We start from the raw sequence: 21,998 nt of genomic DNA on the forward strand, positions 1-21,998 counted from the left end.
CCCTCACACAAGCCATTAATTCCTCATTCATCTGGGGGTGCAATAACAATCTCAATGGGCCCCAAATTTTCATACTTTTCATTTCCAATCTGTATTCCCCCAAATGGGTCACATAAGTGCACAGAGCCTCCACCTTTGCTCACTTCATAATGGTTGCGGAAGTGGTTGATGCGCACATGTTCCTCCATGTAGATGTGGTCAAAGTTCTCGCGCAGCCAGCTGATGTCACACCAGTAGAAATCCCACTCCCCTTCACTGTAGGAAGAGGAAACAAAGGTCATGACCTGAGAACCTCAGCACCATTGGGGACAACTGAACAGGGGAAGGAAGTTGGGGGGGGGGGTACCACATGAAGTCCATGTGAGTGTCTAGGTTTTCAGGTGTCCCCACGCTGTTGTGGCCCACAGTCTACTTTGTTGGGAAATGTGCCCTCACAGTTCAGGCTACTGTTTTCTGTGAACCATGGGCTCTGGGGCAAGAGCATGGGGACATCCTGGTGCCTATGGGCTGGACAGGAATTGGCACCATTTGTAGCAGGCCATGCCCTCTCCAGAGCAGGCCTCTCTGTTTTCCCATTCCATCGCAACAAAACCTTACCTGGACATATTACCTGGACACCTGGAAGCATCCAGGTACTATTTTACCCTCCACCCTACATAACCAGGAAGTGAGATTAGGCAATTCCTGGGAAACATACCCCTTCCCTGAATCCCCAGAGCAACCCCCAAAATACCTAGGCTCACTTCTGGAGCCCTAAGACAAGGTCAGGCTTGCTCGCCACAGATAAAGTCACATCATAATTCACCTGTGGGACTACCTCACTCCAAATTCTGATCCCATTTTTACTACTGCACCAGGAAAAGTGCCACAAATCCAGGAGAACCCACCAAATTCCAATTCTAAGATGGGGTGTAGACAGTGGGTTCTTGACCAGGGACAGTTCAATGAGAAAGCACCTGTCTTGTAGGTTTGAAGCTAAAGGTTTGATCCCCTGGAAAAAAAACCCTCACCCAGCATTGTCCAGTGTGATCCCAGAAGCACAAGCCCATGACAGCCAGTCTCTACAATGGTAACAACAAAGGGGACAGAAGTGGAAGTTGGAATATTGTGTGACAGGAAATCAAATAGTAGCTCCAAGATTGTTTCCAGTTGTTTTAAGTAAAACATTACAGATAGAACTTTAAGTCATTGTACACCCTCTGATACTATCTCCTCCTATGCCCAAAAGGTAGCGGTGAGCCTACATTTAAAATCTATTTATTTATTTATTTATTTACTTATTTATTATGTTTTGGGCACACCGTGAGGTGGTTAGGGATTCCTCTGCACTCATGAATTATTCCTGGCAGTGCTCAGGAGATCATATGGGATGCCAGGGATGAGACCCAGGTCAGCTGTGTACCAACGAGTGCCTTACCTGCTATGCTATCTCTACAACTCTCAGACTTCATTTAGAGTGTGCCATCTCCAGAAGTGTCCATTATGGCTTGATTATTTACATGTGTGTGCCTCCTTAGATTACACCCCTCAATCTTGGGCAGGCTTTCTACTTTCTAAGGCCAAAAACTTATTATTTACTACATGCCAGGTACTATTCTAAATACCTGACAAATATTAATTCATCAATCTCCATAGTAACTCCAAGGGTTGGGTTCTGTTATTTGGAGTGGAGGGTGATGCTCACAAGTGATGCTCAGTGAGTCTGAAGGGCCGTTTGACAATCTTTGGTCAACTGTGCTGATAATTCAAGGTGAAGGAAAAGAATATGACATTGTTAGAGCTCCGTGGTGCTGGAATTACCAAGGAACCCCCTTGGCAAAGCCTGGGGATCTCCAGGGTCATACTCAGGAAACCAGGAAGTGCTGAGGATTAAACCAGAGTTGAACTCTTTGTAAGGCAAGAGCCTTAACTCCTGTACTATCTCTCCAGCCAGGTTCTGTTATCATGCCTAATTTACAGAGGAAGAAACCATCACAGAGAGGTTAAGGAACTGGCCAGGTTCATATAGCTAGTAGCTGTCTGAGCCAGATTTTAACTCAAGCCATTGGATTCTGTAACAATCAAGTTCTTCTTTCCAAGATTAGCTTTTTTTTTTTTTTAATCAACATTTTGTTGTAAGGGAATGAATAATAGATGAGTGGATGAATAATGTATTATTTGTTTGTCCATCCAATACATGCATATTGAAGTTGTTTTTGTATCAGAGACAAAGTGGGATACATGGCCGGGTGCAAGGAGACAGGTGGAGTATACAGCACATGAAACAAGAAGACAGACAAGTAACCCTAAACCCTTATAATGAGGCTCTGAGAAGGTGTGATGAGCCCAGCAGGAGACCATGAGTCAGAGCTGTTGAAGGCTGATGCTGCTGAGGTAACATTTCAGCTGAGCTCTTGGTGGAAGGGAGGAGGGGAAGAGGTTCCAGACGAGGGAGCCTGGGGTGGGCCATGGGAGAGGGCACATTCAAGTCTATTAAAAAATTAAAAAAGCTGGGGCCGGCGAGGTGGCGCTAAAGGTAAGGTGTTTGCCTTGCAAACGCTAGCCAAGGAAGGACCGAGGTTCGTCCCATATGGTCCACCCAAGCCAGGGGCAATTTCTGAGCACATAGCCAGGAGTAACCCCTGAGCATCAAACGGGTGTGGCCCGAAAAAAAACAAAACAAAACAAAAAGCAGGGACTAAAAAAAAAAAGCAGGGGCTGGAGAGGATAGTACAGCAGTAGGGCATTTGCCTTGCATGTGGATGACCCAGAGCAGACCGAGATTTGATTCTCAGCATCCCATATGGTCTCCTGAGCCTACCAGGAGTGCTTTCTTTTTTTTTGGGGGGGGGGCACACCTGTTTGATGCTCAGGGGTTACTCCTGGCTATGCGCTCAGAAATTGCCCCTGGCTTGGGGGGACCATATGGGACGCCGGGGGATCGAACCTCGGTCCTTCCTTGGCTAGCGCTTGCAAGGCAGACTCCTTACCTCTAGTGCCACCTCTCCAACCCCAGGAGTGATTTCTGAGTCCAGAGCCAGAAGTAACCCCTGAGGACTGCCTCCATTTCCTGGGTGTGGCCCAAAAACAAACAAACAAACAAACAAACAAAAAACAGTGTGGAGGCAGAGAGGTCAGAGGTGAAGCAACACTGTGAGCAGGGAAGGATGCAATCAGTAAGGGCCTTTGATTCTTCTCTGATTCTTAGTTCATTCCTTTGCATACTATCTGCATGATTATCACAGTCACCCAAGATGACAAAAACTGGCCAGCTTGTCAGTAGGGATTCCAGTTCTTTCCAGCCCCTGTGCCACCATCCCTGAAATGCTAGATTCTGCTCATCACTGTTGGGCTCACAGAGCCTGCTGCTGCTCAAGGTATTGCAACAGTTTTCCCCATGGAAAGCAAGAGAAGGAATACTCTTGCCATATTGGTTCCAAACTCGGCTTGGACAGGTGGACAGTCTAGAGTTGAGACTGCACTGGGTCTGGAACTCTCCCACCTAAGGGCCCAAATGATGAGGATTCACAGAACAAGAGCCTTGACTAGGCTAAAGAACCTAGCCTATGGGTCTTGAGATTCCTTAAGCATCTGTTTTATGGACTTGAAGCATAGGCTTCAAGCAAACTCTCAGGCTGCCTGACCATGGGTGAGGCGAAGGAACAAAAAGAGAAAAGCTGGGTTCACCCCCACAGGTCAGGACCATGCCCTTGGTCAGGTTCCACCTGATCTGTAGATCTCTCTGCTTTATTCTCCCAACTCTCTAATCCATATGTTCCTCTGGATCCAGGCAAGGAAGAGAAAAGAAGGAGAGTGAAGCTGAGGGAAGGGGTATCTTACTCTTTGACTTCCACCCAGCCTGGCCGTTGGCGAAGGACATCTGTGAGAGTGTTCACCAGTGTGGTCTTGAACCGGATCATAGCTCTCTGGTCTCTGAAAGACAAATCGCTCGGATAGTCAAGGAAGAGCAAGAAAGGGATACGATGAAAGGGCAAATTCCACAGCTAGAAATGCTCCCCCAAAAGGAAAAAAAAATACTGAATTACTGACTGTCAACATGCAGCATCATAGGATGTAACACTGCAGATAATCTGGTTTAGAATGATAGACTCTGACTCATTGGGAAAGAACAGAGAAATAGCAAGTCATCTTATTCCCCTTCCACGACATGCCACCATGGTCTGGCTGCTTTCCAGATGCCAAAGCTCATTTTTATAGTAAATGGCATTCACTTTTCTGGCATTCATCTAAGAAGGTGAACCAGAAGTATCCTTCCCTATTCCTCCTACTAGCACAGCAGAACATGGCATAAGGAGAAAAATAACCTAACAAGACTGAGGAAGATGGAGGAGGCCAACCAACCAGTCAGGGAACTCAGGACTCAAGAAACAACATGATGGTACTTCTCTGCACTATCCTCCTGCTTCTAGATCCAGATGAGGAGGCAGAGGAGCTGGTGTGACTGTACCCATGAGCAGTAGTAGTAGTAGTAGTAGTAGTAGTAGTAGTAGTAGTAGTAGTAGTAGAAAAAGAAGAAGAAGAAGAAGAAAGAGAAGGAGAAGAAAGAGGAGAAGGAGAAGAAAGAGAAGGAGAAGAAGAGGAAGAAGAGGAAGAAGAAGAAGAAGGAGAAGAGGAAGAAGAAGAGGAAGAAGAAAAGAAGGAGAAGAAAGAGAAGGAGAAGGAGAAGAGGAAGAGGAAGGAGAAGAGGAGGAAGAGGAAGAAGAGGAAGAAGAAGAAGAAAAGGAAGAAGAAAGAAGATGAAGACGAAGAAGAAGAAGAAGAAGAAGAAGAAGAAGAAGAAGAAGAAGAAGAAGAAGAAGAAGAAGAAGAAGAAGAAGAAGAAGAAAGAAGAGGAGGAATTATTACTATCATAGAGGTGGTGGGATGAAAATGGGAATTGGTGGTGGGAAATGTGCATTGGTGAAGGAATGGATGTTGGACATTGTATGACTAAAACTCAATCAACAACTTTGCAACTGTGGATCTCACAGTGATTCAATTTAGAAATTTATTAATAGAAAAACATGCAATGCTCCTTAAGCCTTTTTCACTCACTGCACTTTTTTGCCCAAGAAATGCAACATGGATGAGCTCTGCCAGGAAAAACCTCACGATCATGATACAGTTAATGTTCAATGAATTTTTGGTTAATGCATGTTCAGAAACAGGTTAGAGTTGCCAAAATTTTCATGACCCCACATTAAGTTATGCACATTCATTTACCACAAATGGGGTTTAAGAAGCTTAAGAAGTGGGTTTGTCTATCTAGCAAGATAGAATCTAGCAAGAGGGAGCAATCTAGCAAGATAAAAAAAAATATCGTAACTGCTCAACTCTGGCCAAGTTCCACTGAAACAAATTTGTGGGGATATCTCAGCTTCTATTATTAGGGAAATGAAAATTAAGTACAATGAGATACCACCTCACATCCATTAGAAGGGCTACTGTCCAAGAACCAGAAAATTAAAAACATTGGCAAGGATGTGAAAATAAAAAAATGGAACTGGAGAAATAGTACAGGTGGCAAGGCACTTGCCTTGCTTGCAGACAACCCTGGTTCAATCCTGCACACTGCCTGAACATCATCAAGAAAACCTCTTGAGCGCAAATCAGGAATATCCCTGAGTAATGCCAGGTTTGGCCCACAAACCAACCAACCAACAACCCGAAAACAATGGAACCCTTCAGTACTGTAGGTGGGGGTGTAAAATGGTAACATTGCCATGAAAATGAGTGTAATCACAGCTCAAAAAATTTAAAGAAGAATTAGAATATAGGAGCCAGAGCAGTAGCACTCATGGTAAGGCCTCTGCTTTGCCCGCACTAGCCTAGGACGGATCACGATTCGATCTTCTGGCGTCCCATTTGGTCCCCCAAGTAGGAGCAAATTCTGAGCGCATAGCCAGGAGTAACGCCTGAGCATCACGGGGTGTGGCCCAAAAAAACAAAAAACAAAACAAAACAAAAAAAGAATTAGAATATAATCTAGAAATTTCACTACTCTGGATATACCCCAGAGAATTGAAAGTAGAGCCTCAAAGACCTGTATACATCCACATTCATAGCCGTCATAGCAGCATTAGTCACAGTAACCAAAATGTGGAAGTAACCCAGAGTCCACTAATAGATAAATAATAATCAGCAAAATGGGTATACATACAGTAAAATATTTTGCGTTCTTAAAAATGATTGGCAGGGCCGGAGAAATAGCATGGAGGTAAGGCATTCGCCTTCCATGCAGAAGGTCAGTGGTTTGAATCCTGGCACCCCATATGGTTCCCCTGAGCCTGCCAAGAACGATTTCTGAGCATAGAGCCAGGAGTAACCCCTGAGCACTGCTGGGTGTGATCCAAAAACCAAAAAACAAAAATGACTGGCAGTTATAACATGGAAGAACCTGAGGTCTTTGTGTTCAATGGAATAAACTGTCACAAAAGATTGAATATTATATAAGCCCACTCATACTTAAAATTAGTCAAACAGCAGAGCTAGAACACAGAATGATGGTTGGCAGAGGTTGAAGGAATGGGAAGGCCCTGTCTAGCAAATAAGCAAACCCAGTATCCATAAGGAAAAAATGGGAGTAATGTGGAAACACCCATTCTGACACCACCAGCCCATCAGGGTCTGTTACATGAAAAAATTAAGTACACATTGTGTGTGTGATTTGTGTGCATGGTTTTTGGTTCACACCCAGAACTGCACCGGACTTATTCTTGGCTCTGCAGTCAGGGATCACTTCTGGCAGAAAAGGCAACCATATGGGATGCAAATGCCCTCCCTGTTGTACTATTGGGTTGGACCCTAAGTACACATTTTTAAAGCTCTGATCAGTTAGATTTTGTTACTTGTAGCTAAACACATTTCTAGTTGCCTAAAACAAACAGATGGGTGAGTTCTGGTAACTGAAGTGCTCTTTGTTCATTGGGCTGGGAGTGGGTGTATAAGTCCAGGGAAAGATCTGGAATAAAGCTGGACTACTCTGCCTAAGAGTGAAAGGTTTTGGGGGGGCACACTCAGCAGCACTCAGGGGTTACTCCTGGCTCTGTGCTCAGAAATTGCTCCTGGCAGACTTGGGAGACCATATGGGATGCCAGAAATAGAACCTGGGTTCGTCACAGGTTGGCCTCATGCAAGGCAAATGCCCTACTGCTATACTAGCTCTAATGGCAGAATAGAGTCAATACTGGAAAGAAAAGGGCAGAAATGGGCCCTGAGTGAGAGAAGGGTCATAAACTACAAATGCCCTCGCCATCCCAATGGTAGCATATCCAGGAGGAACAGAAATAAACAATGGGGTCCGGAGCAGTGGCATGGAGTGGTAAGGTGTCTGCCTTGCCGGTGCTAGCCTAGGATGAACTGCAGTTCAATCCCCCAAGCCAGGAACGATTTCTGATCGCATAGCCAGGAGTAACTCCTGAGTGTCATCGGGTGTGGCCCAAACAAAACAAAACAAACAAAAAAAGAAATAAAGAATGAAAGCAACATCTCAAATATTGGCCATGTTTGGATAAAATATAGACTACCTTCTCTAATTTTCTGTATATATTTTTATTAAAGACCACATGTTGCATGAAATAATTAACGATGGGGCTGGATGGCGGTGGATTTCTCTCCGTGCCATTCCAGTTCACGTGGCTCTGCAACCTTCATGCAGTTGGCGAGTTCCAGGCCCAGGTGAAATCACTCACTCACAGTCAGGCGTTAGGAAGCAACAACTTTATTCAAGCCCTAGCCACCACGTGTGTGTGTGGCCTATTTATAACCTTTCAAGCACAACAATATTTTGCTAGCCCTGCATCTTATTTCCTGTTAGCCATCTTCCCTTTGGGCTCCATGCTGGTCAAAGACCAGAACACAGAAACCCAGAAGCCAGAGCGCACATCAGCGCAGAAAGGGCAAGGAGCCAAAAAGGCGAAAAGCCAAAAAGGGCCGAATTCCCTTGGTTCCGCCTTATCTAACATTTCCCAGACCCCTCCCAGGAATGGGAGGGTCTAGCAGGTAAGGTTACACCTACTATCCGGTTCCCAAGACCCCTCCCAGAAATGGGTGGGTTTCAGGGTTACAAATAGGTACACCCACAACCACACTTGTCTCCTTCTGCATGCAAGGAGTGCTGCATGGAACATTCAGAGAGGTGCTGAGTTCTGCCTTTGGCTACTCATATAGAGTGAAGCAGAGACTCAGGAGAGAGCTGACATTAGAGTTTTTAAATCATCATGTGGTTGTTGAAAGAGGTGAATTAGAGGTCAACAAACTCATAGTCTACAATGGGATACCATAGTCTTGAACAAATAACTTCAGTTAAACAAGTTACTTTATCTTTCACTTCCTCACCCATAAAATGGACATAATGATAATATCTACTTTAAAGGATCATGGTATGGTGAGAGAGAGACCACAGCGGGTAGGATATTTGTCTTGCCTGCAGCCAACGAGAATTCAATCCCTGGCATCCCATACGGTCCCCTGAGCTCCACTTGAAGTGGAGCACAGAGCAGGGAGTAGCCGCTTAGCATTGCCATGAGTGCCCCTCAAAAAAGAAAGAAAGATCACTGTCACTATGCTTGAAATCCAACTGTAACTTGTAATTCACAATAGTCTCAATAAAAAAATTTAAAAAAAAAGAAAAAAAGACTGGTAAATAAGAATAAGGAAATATAGACAAAGTAACTAGCTCAGGGAATGGCACACAAGTGGCCAATACTTGATTATTATTCTTATTACAGTTGCTATCATCACTGAAGTAAAGAAGTAGAGAAACCACAACCAAACTCCAAAACGACCTGATAGCCACTGAATGGCTCAGGTAGACTATTCCAGGCTGACCAAGGGCCTGCTCAGAATGTTGGTGGAAATACTTTCTTTTCTGCCTGAAGGCCCAGCAGCCCAAAGCCACAACTGAAAAATTCAGACAAAAAAAGTCTTGTTCTACAAATGAATAAGAATATCTACAAACAGAAAATGAATATTTACAAACAGTAGTCATCAAATTGTTCCAGATCTATAGATCCAGGACCATGCAGTTGCAATAGGTTGTGTGACACCTCATCATTTAATAGTAGTGTCAGCCTAGTAGGATCACAGCAAATTTGATGGAAAAATTGCATAGAAGACTATGAAGAACGGTGAGCCTAAACAGTAACACAAAAAGCTCAACTAGCACCAACCATAGTAAAGTATATCCTTAAACAATGACTTTAGTAACAGCATTAAAAAGTAAAACAGAGGGGCCGGGCGGTGGCGCTAGAGGTAAGGTGCCTGCCTTGCCTGCGCTAGCCTAGGACGGACCAAGGTTCGATCCCCCGGCGTCCCATATGGTCCCCCAAGCCAGGAGCGACTTCTGAGTGCATAGCCAGGATTAACCCCTGAGCGTCACCGGGTGTGGCCCAAAAACCAAAAAAAAAAAAAAAAAAAAAAGTAAAACAGAAACTCCCACCCAACCGGCCCTGCTCCCTTCTCCTCCCTTCTCCTCCCTTGGAGTCTCCCCACCTCCAAAAAAAAGGTAAAACAATTGGGGCTGGAGTGATAGCATGGAAGTAGAGGGTTTGCCTTGCATGCAGAAGGATGATGGTTTGAATTCCGGCATCTCATATGGTCCCTGGAGCCTACCAGGAGCGATTTCTGAGCATAGAGCCAGGAGTAACCCCTGAGCGCTGCCGAGTGTGACCCCCCCCCAAAAAAAAAACCACAATTACTACAAATTGATACTTATTAGTCTAAGTTTTGATAATTCCATTTACCTTTGCACTATACCAAATATTATAAAGCAAAATTTTTATGCTTTCAAAAGGGCAGGCTGGGGGTAAGTGGGAAATTGAGGACATTGACCAAGGGAAGGTTACACTGGTAGTGGGACTTGTATTGACACATTTAATGCATGCAACAACTGCACTGGGAACTTAATAAATCACAGTGTTAAAATAAAAAAGCAGAAGGGTAGGATGGAAGGAGAAAAGAAGAAAGGAAGAGTCTTGTATTTATTAGATTGAATAACAACTCACCGCTCTTTTCCCTTTGATGATCCATGGCCCTTATAAATTTGATTCTGTAATGAAAAAAAAAGTGATGTAAGTGATATCCTTGTTTTGTATGTTTGTCCTATCTAATCAGCTCAACTTACTGCAGATAAAATGCTCCAGCTGCACCACCATTACCCTGAAACATAAGTATCTAGCCTGGCCAAGTTTTCATTGATTGACATTTGCCCAAAAACCAGGTCTTTGAAATGATACTCCAATTGTGCCAGGAAAACAGCTGAAAGGGAATGTTCTGGATCTATGATGGCCTGAGCTCAATTCCAGATAGCTATTGCTTTTTGGGCCACCAAGAGTGGCCCAATGGTAAAGTCCCTAATACACAGATCAGAGAAAAGATAAAGTTGGTCTTGTGCAGATAACTTTTGCAGCTTGGAAATATTTATTAATTGCATTTGTTTTCTATTACAGCACACCACAAACTTAAAACTGACTGTGTATATCTTCCAGTGTTCAGGGCCCAAAGCCTGGGCACAAGTTAATTGAGTCCTCTGCTCAGGGATCAAATAGCTATAGTCAAGACTTGAGTTACTGTTCTCATCCAGGGTTTAGTGTCCTCTTCCATGTTCATCCTGATTGTTGGCAGAACTCATTGCATAGAGTTATTGGACTGAGGTCACTGTTTTGCTAGCCATTGGCTAGGCACTGCTCCCAAACCCTAGAAGTACTTGCTGTTCTCTTCAATGAAACTCCTATTGGCATTTCAGCCTAGCTGAACATATTTGCTTACCTTGTGCTTGGCCAGTGGGGCATGACCTGGAATGAAAGGAAGGGAGAACCTCCAGTCTTCTCCCTTCTGAGTCAGTTACAATTTAATCTTATCTAATATAGTATTATCATGGTAATAACTATCCCATCAAACTCACAAACTCCACCTAGACTCCAGAGGAGGGAAATGTGCATGGGTGTACCCCAGGGTTGGGAACCTTGGAGGCCGTCTCAGAGGTTTTTTAAAAACCTTGTTTATTTGTTTGTTTGTTTGTTTTTAGGGGCCACAGGGGTTAATCCTGGCTCTGCACTCAGAAATTGCTCCTGGCAGGCTTGGGGGGACCACATGGGATGCCGAGATGAACCGGGTCCCTCCCAGTTTGTTGTGTCACTAAACTGTCAGAACTAAGCACCTCGCGAAAACATATGAAACGTTATCCCAATCATTATTATTATCCCAATCATTCATTGGAGGATGATAAATCCCTCTAACTACCACAGCTCTAGTTAAGTGTCATTATGTTTTAAATTTTTTATCTTTCTTACTTTCATGCTTTCAATGTTTATCCAGTTCTTTGAGTCTTTGGTTGAATAAGCTTTCCTTTCCTAACTGAACTGCATTGTGTACTGCTAAAATTTCACTGCCTGTGTATATAACAACAGTTCTTCTCTACTTTGCTCTCTTTATGTGTATTCTCATGTCACTACCAGACAGTCTTAATTACTAACATTCTAGTAAATCTAAAATCAAGTAGCCTAAGTCCTCCAAATTTGGCTTTTGTTTTTAAAGATAATCTTAGAAATTCTAGGTTCTGTGCTTGTCAGTATAAGTTTTAGAATCAGCATGCCATTTCCACAAAATTGGGACCTTGACTAGATTTGTGTTAAATCAATAGGTAATTTTAGGAAGACAAGACAGAAAATAATTGGGGTTTCAATTCATAAATATGACTATCACTCCATTAAATTATTTTAATTTCCACAATTTTTCTAGCTGTTAGTATGAAATCTTGAATGTCTTCAATTAAATTTATTCATGTTTATGGGGCCAGATCTATATAGTATAGCAAGTAGAACACTGGCTTTGCACATGGCTGGCCCAGGTTCAATCCCCATCATTCCATAAGGTCCTCGGAGAACTGCCAGAAGTGATCCCTGAGTGCAGAAGTAACCCTTAAGAATTGCCAGGTGTGGCTCGAAAACAAAATAAAAGTTATTTGTGTTTAATTTTATGTGATTGTACACAGTACTTTAAGATTTTTACTTTCTAATTAGTTGACTATATAATTCTTCCCCAGAGGATGTACACAGAAACTATATGTGAGTTGCACAGTGAAGGGAAATTAGATTACAGGTCAAATTAAGGTTGCTCATCAAGTGTCTTTTTTCCTTCACCTAGTGGTGTTCAGAGCTTAGCATCCAAGGAAAGAGACCTGCCTACTGTAGTGTCACTCTGGCCCCTCATTAAGTGACTTTAAAATTGTCATAATCCTCATAACTAGAGTAATAGCACAGCAGGTAGGACATTTCCCTTGCACAATGGTCCCTAGCATCCAGCCAGAAATAATCACTGAACACAGAGCCAGGAATAAGTCCTGAGCATAGTCTAATGTGGCCCCAAAACCAAAAACCAAACAATAATATACAATACTGGATTTATCTTGAGCACCTCTGAGTGTGTCCCCCAAAACCTAATGATAATACCAATAATAATAAAAATAAATAAAATACAGATAATCCTGGATCCAATAAATAGGCCCAATCACTCAATTATCTGTGATGAGAGTGAATCAAAGAAACGAAGGTGCCACTCAGTAGAGGAGAAAGAATGCATATAGAGGTCTATTGGGGTAGAAGTAGCAGGATTCCAAAATAAATCCTTTTTCTTCTTAGGTGGGGGGGTTCCTTTTTCCCATTCTTTTTTTTTTTCCTTTTTTTTTGGGGGGGGGTCACACCTGGCGGTACTCAGGGGTTAATCCTGGCTGTCTGCTCAGAAATAGCTCCTGGCAGGCACGGGGACACCGGGATTCGAACCAACCACCTTTGGTCCTGGATCGGCTGCTTGCAAGGCAAACACCGCTGTGCTATCTCTCCGGGCCCCCTTTTTCCCATTCTTAAAATGGGAAGGAGTGCCTGTGCATTCCCATGGGTATGGGGCTTGTCTGTTTCACCTATTTCCCTTAGATTAACTCATCTTGAAAAGATCATTGAATCACTTTTAGGGGTGGGGTGGGGTTTGTGGCCACATCTAGCGGCGCTTAGAGGTTCCTGGCTCCGCATTCAGAACGACTCCTGGTGGTGTTTAGTGGGCTATAGGGGGGCCAGGATGGAACTCAGGTTGGCTACCTGCAAGACAAATGTCCTACCCGCTGTGCTATTGCAGAGGCTCCTTCCTCCTTCTCCTTTTTCTCCTCCTTCTCCTCCTCTTTCTCCCCCTACTCCTGCTCATTTTTTGCTTTTCCTTTGCTTTTTCTTTTTATTTAATTTTTTTCTTTTTCTTTTCTCCCCTTCTTTATTTCTTTTATTTATTTATTTTTCTCCTTTCTCTTTTTCTTTTTTCCCCCCTTCTTTCTTTTTCACTCTTGTGATTATTATTTGATGATTATTTTTGTTGTTGTTGCTGCTGGGTGCCTTTTCTTTTTTTTGGTAGTTATTGTTTTTTTAATATAAATATTTAAGCACCATGATTGCTTATTTATTTATTTATTTATTTATTTATTTATCTAATGAAAGGATGGACAGGCAAATGAGTGTCAAAATAAACCCATCTCTAAAAAGCTTTCCCAGGGCAGGAATCAGAACATTCGTCCGGGCTCCCAGAAATGGTCGACGACGTCTAGCTTAGGCCCCTGGGTTTTCGTTCATGTCCTCCTGCTGGGCCAGGCGGGCTTCTGGGGTTCTGAAGTGGCTCGTACAGCTGTGGGGGACAACTTGGTCTTTCTGGGACCTTGATCATCACCCCTCTCTGGAATGTCTCCTGCCCCATCTCTGGCGGGGAGAAGTCCCTACCTTCGGGCGCGACATGACAGCAGGCCCCGGCACCTGAAACGAACCGCCGCCGCCCCCCAGGCTAGCTGGAGCATCCCGTTGCCAAAGCAGCGGCGCTCGGCTTCCGCCCCTCTGATTGGCTAAGTCCTGGCCGGTAAACACCCCGCGTCCAATCGGAGCCGTTTTCTCGCCAGTGGACCCGCCCCCTGCGCCCTCCCGCCCCCGCGGCTACTTCCGGTGCGGTACCACTTCCAGCTTCACTTGACAGCAGAAGGCGGCGGCTGAGAAATATCCGGAGTTTGGGCAAGGGCCTGGTAGTTTTCTGAGTTCCTCACTTAGTAGACCAACTCAGTGGATCAAACAGCCAGTCATTTCAGTCTCTCTGACTCAGGAAGATCTCAGGCACCAACCGTTGGCCTCAACCGTGCTCTGGACAGTCAGCTAGTTAGGGCCTGCTCACCTTATCCATTCAAAGACATTTTCTGTCCTGAAATCAAGTTTGTTTAGAACTTCAGGTGGCAACTTGAATGTTCATTGGACCTGTATCGGCTGACTCCCTGGCCTTGTCACTTCTCTCCTGCACTGGCATCTATATATCAATCATAGCTGATCAGAAGCTAGTAGTAGTAGTAGTAGTAGTAGTAGTAGTAGTAGTAGTAGTAGTAGTAGTAGTAGTCTTGTCACTTCTCTCCTGCACTGGCATCTATATATCAATCATAGCTGATCAGAAGCTAGTAGTAGTAGTAGTAGTAGTAGTAGTAGTAGTAGTAGTAGTAGCAGCAGCAGCAGCAGCAGCAGCAGCAGTAGTAGTAGTATTGATTTTGGGGTCACACCTGGCATCGCTTAAGGGTTACTTCTGGCTCTGCACTCAGAAATCGCTCCTGGCAGGCTCGGGGGACCATATGGGATGCTGGAATTCAAACCACTGTCCTTCTGCATTCAAGGCAAATAAAAGCCTTACCTCCATACTAACTCTCCGGCCCCAGAATCTATTATTTTTAATTGTTGTTTTAGAGCAATAACAAGATGTAGATAGAGGGACTTGAGAAACTGCAGCAGATAGGGTGCTTACCTTGTACCTGGCAGATCTGGGTTTGATTCCTGCTGTCACCTCCTGTGGTCCCTCAAGCAAGCCAGGAGTATTCCTGAGTGCAAAGCAGGAGTAAACCCCTGAGCATGTACCAGGTGTAGCCCCCTCAAATTAAAAAAAAAACAAAACTGCCATTTAACAAAAGATTTTGTAAGTTTGATTTTATTTTTACTAAGACAGTGATCAACAAAGTTATTCATACTTTAGTTTTAGATTCTATGTTCCAGCACCAATCCCACCTCCAGCATCAACTTCCCTCCACCAATGTCCCCAGGTTCCTTCTCCATACGACACAGTAAATTTTAAACAAGCTACAGACTAGGAAGAAAGATCTGTGGCATATATAACAAAGGCCTAGTACTCAAAGTACTAAGGGGAAAATATAAGATAAGATAAAAAAAAAAAGACAACTGATATGAAAAGGAAAGAAGAAAACTAAATATATAAATCAGGACTGGAAAGATAGTTTAAAGGGTTAGTGTTCTAACTTTGTATGTAGGATGCCACCCTTTGGCCCCTGAGCACCACAAGGAGTGACCTAGAACAATAAACAGAGTTGCTCCTGTGTATCACTTTTTTGTTTGTTTGTTTGTTTTTTGTGTGTGTCACACCCAGAAGCACTCAGGGGTTACTTCTGGCTCTATGCTCAGAAATTGCCCCTGGTAGGCTTGGGGGACCATATGGGATGCCGAGATTCAAACCACTATCCTTCTGCATGAAAGGCAAACACCTTACCTCCATGCTATCTCTCTGCCCCACTGTATATCACTTTTGTGATACAAAAGTAAAAAAAAAGAGAGAGAAAATAAGGGCCAGGGAGATAACTGGAGGTAGGGCGTTTGCCTTGCATGCAGAAGGATGGTGGTTCGAATCCCAGCATCCCATATGGTCCCCCGAGCCTGCCAGAAGCAATATCTGAGCGTAGAGTCAGAAGTAGAAACTCCTGAGCACTGCAGGGTGTGACCCAAAAACAAAAACAGAGAGAGAGAGAGAGAGAGAGAGAGAGAGAGAGAAAGAGAGAGAGAATAAAATAAGTGCAAAATATGATTTGATAGGCCCGAGTGAAAGTAAAACATTTAGGCATTTGCCTTTAATGAAGCCTACTAGGGCTCAACCCCCGGCACTCTATCATTTCCCAAGCCCATCAGTAGTAATTCTTGAGTACAGAGCCAGGAATAAGTAACCCTTGAGCATTGCGAGGTATGGCCCCAAAACAGCCGCAACAACAACAACAACAAATAAGAGATATGCTTTGAAATATACCAGTTAGGGGCCGGAGAGATAGCATAGAGGTAAGGCATTTACCTTTCATGCAGAAGGACGGTGATTTGAAGTCCAGCATCCCATATGGTCCTCCGAGCCTGCCTGGATCAATTTCTGAGCACAGAGCCAGGAGTAAGCCCTGAGCGCCTCTTGGTGAGGCCCCAAACAAAAACAAACAAAAAAACTTTCAAAGGAAATGATGACTAGAATACAAAGACTACCCACAGAATGGTAGAAATTATTTACCTGTAACTCCACCCTGGATTTAGGTGTACCTACCTGAGACCCTCCCATTCCGGGGAGTGGTCTTGAAAGGTTATATAAGGCCTTTGACCCAGGGGATTAGGCTTTTGCCTTTTGGTCTTTGGCCAGCATGGAGGTCAAAGGGAAGATGGCTGAAAGGAGTTAAGATGCAGGGCTAGCTAAGAATAGCAAATGCTTAAAAGGTTATGATATAAGGCACACATGTGGTGTTAGGGTATGAATAAAGCTGATACTTCCTGATGCCTGTCTCTGGATGAGTCTGATTCCGCCATTCACCTAAACCTGGGACCCGCCAGCTGAATGGGGGTTGCGGAGCCACGTGGCCTGGGATGGCAGAGAAAGATACCTCCATCCATCCCTCTCCATCCAGATCCATCATTAATTATTTAATGCAACATTTACCCACTACCCATATGATAAGGGGTTAAGATATATAAAGAGCTGGTAGAGGTTTTTTTGTTTTTGTTTTTTTGGTTTATTTTTTTGTTTTGTTTTGTTTTGTTTTGGTTTTGGTTTTTGGGCCACACCCGGCGGTGCTCAGGGGTTACTCCTGGCTGTCTGCTCAGAAATAGCTCCTGGCACACACAGGGGACCATATGGGACACCGGAATTCGAAAGGTCCTGGATCGACTGCTTGCAAGGCAAACACCGTTGTGCTATCTCTCCGGGCCCAGAGCTGGTAGAGTTTAACAAGAAAAAAATTCAACGCCAAAAGAAAATGGGGAGAAGACATGAACAGAAACTTCCTCAAAAAGAAGTACAGAAGGGGCCGGAGAGATAGCATGGAGGTAAGGCAGTTGCCTTGATGCAGAAGGATGGTGGTTCGAATTCCGGCATCCCATATAGTCCCCCATGCCTGCCAGGAGCAATTTCTTTTCTTTTTTTTTTTTTTTTTTTTTTGGTTTTTGGGCCACACCCTGTAGGAGCAATTTCTGAGCATAGAGCCAGGAGTAACCCGAGCACTACCGGGTGTGACCCCAAAACAAAAACAAAACAAAACAAAAAAGTAAAGAAAATAAATACACCAGTTAGCAAAAATAAATAAAATCTACATCAATGCCAAGTATTTGTGAGGAATTTGAACAAGGGGAAACTTGTCTGGGACAGTCACACTTTGGAAGACATTTTGACATTATCCCAAAATTGAAAATATACATAGCACACAATCCATCAGTTCCATTATTGGATATATATTATGTTGTAGCTCCAAGTACAGCTGCACAACCAACAACCTCCTATTTTGTTGTTAATGTGCAAAGTTACAACCTTCCCTAACGAAAAATTCACATTTATGCATAGATCTTATGTATAAGGTATTCTTCACAATACTCTTATTATAGGGAAATATCAGAAACAACTAAATGTCCTCTTGTAAAAATATGAATGAACAAAATAGGAAAGTTATCATAAAATACTATACAGTGATAAAAATAAATGACCATAGGCTAGCGGTGTGACTTTACAGAAAATCACATGTCCGGCATGTGTGAGGCCCTGGATTTTATCCTCAACATTTCAGAAAATTATATGTTCATATTTTTATCAATATATAAATATTGATATCAATAGTTAATATTTTTAAACGTATTAAGTAAGTTAAATAAATCTGTAAAAAGATAAGTAGGGCCAGAGAGATAGCACAGTGGTAGGGCATTTGCCTTGCAGCCAAACCAGGAGGGACCTGGTTCGATTCCTGGCATCCCATATAGTCCCCAAGCCTGCCAGCAGCAATTCTGAGCACAGAGCCAGGAGTAACCCCTGAGTGCCACTGGGTGTAGCCCCAAAACCAATCAATCAATCAATAAATAAAGTTAAAAAATAGATAAGTAATTTTTTTTAGAGGTGACTACCTGGCAGTGCTCAGGGTTCACTCTTGCCTCTGCTTTTAGAAATTCCCTCCTGCCAGGCTCAGGGACTCATATAAGATACTGGAGATTGAGCCAGGTTGACCATACAAGTGCCCTACCTGCTGTACTATGTACTGCAGCCCAGATAAGTAATTTTTAAAGATTATTATCTGTGTTAGGTATAAACATACACACAAAAGTAATTCTATATGCATATAGATATATTAATAATAATATTTTTTTAAAACACAGATAAGTACCAAATTTATAGTTCTGGTTTCCACTTCATGCCTTATTTAAGTTTGGACTTTAGCCAACTCACATTTTCAAAGTCTCAATAGTATGTAAATATTAATGTGTAACTATATTCAGGTTTTGTTTGTTTGTTTTTTATTTGGATGCCACCCCCAGAAATGCTCAGAGTACTCCTGTCTCTGTGCTCAAAAATTATACTCCTGGCTGGGCTCGAGAAATCATATAGGGTGCCAAATGATCAAACCCAGTTTGGTTGCTTACAAGACAAACTCCAGCTCCTACATTTGGTTTTTTAGAATGTGTAACTGAATGGCAAAGTTTTACTGCCTCTGTGGTGTGTGTGTGTGTGTGTGTGTGTGTGTGTGTGTGTGTGTGTGTGTGTGTGTGTGTGTGTGTGTCACATGCAGCCATGCTCAGGGATTACTCCTACACACTGTATTATTACTTTGGTACCTATGACTCTATTCTTTTCCCAGAAATCAAGTATTGAGTACAGAGGATTGCAATGATCATCCTTATATGGCCAAGGAAACAGACCCAGGGGCACTCAGTCCCTACCCAGGTTCACAAAGCTACTGAGGTCAGGACCAGGACAAACACTACTTTTCAGGCCTGTTTCTCAGTTTTCCTTTATGCCTTAAGGTGGGGCATTCTGGGAAACAAGCCAGATAATAATAGCACATCTTGTGCAGTGTGTGTGTGTGTGTGTGTGTGTGTGTGTGTGTGTGTGTGAGTGTGTGTGTGTAAGACTTGCTACCTAGTAAACATCAGTTGAATGGATAAATAATCCCAGCTTTCTTTCTGTGCCCCAACAGTGATTTACAGGACAGGGAATTGGGAATGGTACCAAAACTCCTCCTTTCCCCCACATCCACTCTATCTACAAGTGCTGTCAGCAGCTTGCCTAAAGGTTAATATATGCTGAATCTGGCCCCTCCATTCCTGCTTCTCATTTCTAAGCTCCCACTCTGTCCTCCGGGCATGTAGTGTCTTGCCCAATTGTACAGTTATCCCCTCACTGTCCTGACTCCTATCTCCTCCACTCCAGATTCTATAAAAGATAAATCAACCACCATGGTCTCCCCATGAAATTTAACACCTCTTCCCAGTCATAAATGGCCACTCTTGTTGGGTCCCCATTCGCCTTTTTAGTCTGATCTTTCATCACCTTCCCTTGGCCTGCATCATTTCAGCCTTTTGTCCTAACTCTTCACAAAGGTTAAGTATTTCCCACCACAGGGCATTTGCTCATATTGTTTCATCTGCTGGAAATATTGTCTCCAGTCTTTCGATAGCTCATAAATCAGGTCTCATCTCAAATGTCATCTCTTCAGAAATTCTTCCTTCTCGACCTTTGTTTCCTCAGAGAATATGTCCATTTGCGTAGGTTTTGTCTGTTTGCCTCATTTATTCACCTTCCCTCTTAGACTGGGATATCTCCTTCATAGCTATCTGATTACTTAGGAAAGTTATTAAATATCTGACTTGCCATTAATCTGTACTGAGAAGTGTGATCTGTGTGAAAAATACATTGGAGTCCAAAGGTTTAATATAACCAAAAGGTTGTGAAATATGTCATCAATCATGAATAAATATTGATTACTTGTTGATGTGAGGATATTTTAGATCTGTTGGGTTAAATAAAAACATTAGCAACCTGTTTCTACTTCTTTAATATGACTCATAGAAAATCTGAAATTGCATTATTGGGCAGCGCTGGTTAGACTATTACTGCTGATGGTAAGAGCTATCTCTGCCTATTGGTGTTCCTAGTAGCTACAGGCACATAAATGCTCGATAAATGTTCGGTAATTGTTTTGGGGGAGGGGGAGGGGACTGGAGCTACATATGGTGATACTCAGAGACTATTTCTCGGTCTGTGCTCAGGGGTCACTTCTTGGGAGACCATGCGGTGTAGAGGTCAAACTGGGTCAGTCACATGCAAGGCAAGTGCCTTAACCCCAGTACTATGTCTCTCTGGCTGAGTAAATTGGTCTTTATGAGACCACTCGGCACAAGGAAATTGCATAATTTGAGGAAGGTCTGTGGACACTGAATCTGAGGGAAAAGTTTTATTTCTTTGTGTTTGCTTGTTTATTTGGGGGTTGTTTGTTTGTTTTGGGGCCACACCAGAGGCACTCAGGGGTTACTCCTGGCTCTGGACTCAGAAATTGCCCCTGGGGTTAGCATAATAGCACAACAGTAGGGCATTTGCCTTGCACGTGTCTTACCCAAGATAAACTTGAGTTTGATCCCCAGTGTCCCATATAACCCCCCAATCCAGGAGTGATTTCTGAGTGCATAGCCAGGAGTAACCCTTGAGCATCATTGGTATAGCCCCAAAATAAATAAATAAATAAATAAATAAATAAATAAATAAATAAATAAATAAATAAATAAATAAAATATCCCCTGGCAACCTCGGGGGACCATATGGGATGCTGGGGATCTAACCTGGATCTGTCCCATGTTGGGTTGCAAGGCAAACGCCCTACCGCTATGCTATTATTTTATTTCTTTCCACTCACTGCATGTTCACTGTTCATCCTTCTCTGTGCTGTCATTCCAACTACAGAAGTTGCTACTAGAGATGAAGAAATGGGGACAGGTGATAGCTGGAGGAGCAAAGCTGCTTCCACTGCTTTTAGTTTAGTCTTTACACTCTTAAGCAGTGGTCCAAGAATCAGGAAGGGCCCATCTTAACACACTGAGACTTGAATGGTAGATAGAAGATGGATCCCAAGTGGACTTGTATGAGTATGTATGGTGTTGGGTTTTACACATGAGGCATGCACTCTAGCACTGAGCCCCAACCCCAACACCATCATGGGGACTTGTCTAGGATCACCCAGCAGGTCAGAGGTGAATAGATTCTTGAAGAGAATCATCCAGGACTCTTGCTTCTGACTACATCCCTGGTGATCTCCTCTTCTCCAAGGGACCAAAGTGAATGTCACACTCTCTCACTCCCCCTCCTCATATTTATCTCTGAGTTCAGGGGACCTGTAAGGGCACTTATGCTTCATTCCAACAGAATTGGCCCAAATGGCAGCATCCTTCTCGAAGCTAAAGGATAGGAGGAAGGTATGAGTGGATGCATGGATGGATGAGTAGATGGTTGAGTGTATAGAAGGATAGTAGAAAATGATGGATGGATGGATGGATGGATGGATGGATGGATGGATGAATAGATGGATGGATAATTAGTTGAGTGGGTGGATGGTTGAGTTTATAGGAGGGTAAATAGATGAATGGGTGGATAAGCTGATAAATGACTAGTTGAGTGGAAAGAAGGAAGGGAGGAAAGGAGAAGGAAGGAAAAAAGGTAGGGAGGGAGAGAGAAAGGATGGAAAAAGGGAGGAAGGAAGGAACAAAGAAAGGAAGAGAGGAGAAACGTAGAAAGAAAGGGAGAAGGAAAGAAGGAAGTCAGGAAGGAAAAATGACAGAAAGGAGGCAAGGAAGGGAAGAAGGAAGGAAACAGGGAGGGAAGGAAGAAGATGGAAGAGTATGGGAGCATGATGGCTGGCTGGTAGAATGTGAGGGCCTGGGGATGGGGGGCAGGCTCGG

The 21,998-nt window shown here is 43.4% G+C and overlaps 2 protein-coding genes across 2 annotated transcripts in view; one reads left to right on the top strand and one right to left on the bottom strand.

The window, feature by feature from the left end:
• Positions 1-3,899, bottom strand: part of TTLL9 (tubulin tyrosine ligase like 9) — a 48,256-nt gene extending 44,357 nt beyond the window's left edge. Inside the window, exons 1-2 of the mRNA XM_049779504.1 lie at positions 3,820-3,899; positions 144-255 (exon numbers count right to left, since the gene is read on the bottom strand). Of these exons, the coding sequence (XP_049635461.1) occupies positions 144-255; positions 3,820-3,899 (192 nt within the window). The remainder of the gene's footprint in view (positions 1-143; positions 256-3,819) is intronic.
• The window catches only part of COMMD7 (COMM domain containing 7), a 911,502-nt gene that overhangs the window by 834,602 nt on the left and 54,902 nt on the right, over positions 1-21,998 (top strand). The gene's annotated exons all lie outside the window — the stretch shown is intronic.

The sequence above is a fragment of the Suncus etruscus genome, chromosome 9 (assembly GCF_024139225.1).
Source record: "Suncus etruscus isolate mSunEtr1 chromosome 9, mSunEtr1.pri.cur, whole genome shotgun sequence".
Lineage (NCBI taxonomy): Eukaryota > Metazoa > Chordata > Mammalia > Eulipotyphla > Soricidae > Suncus > Suncus etruscus.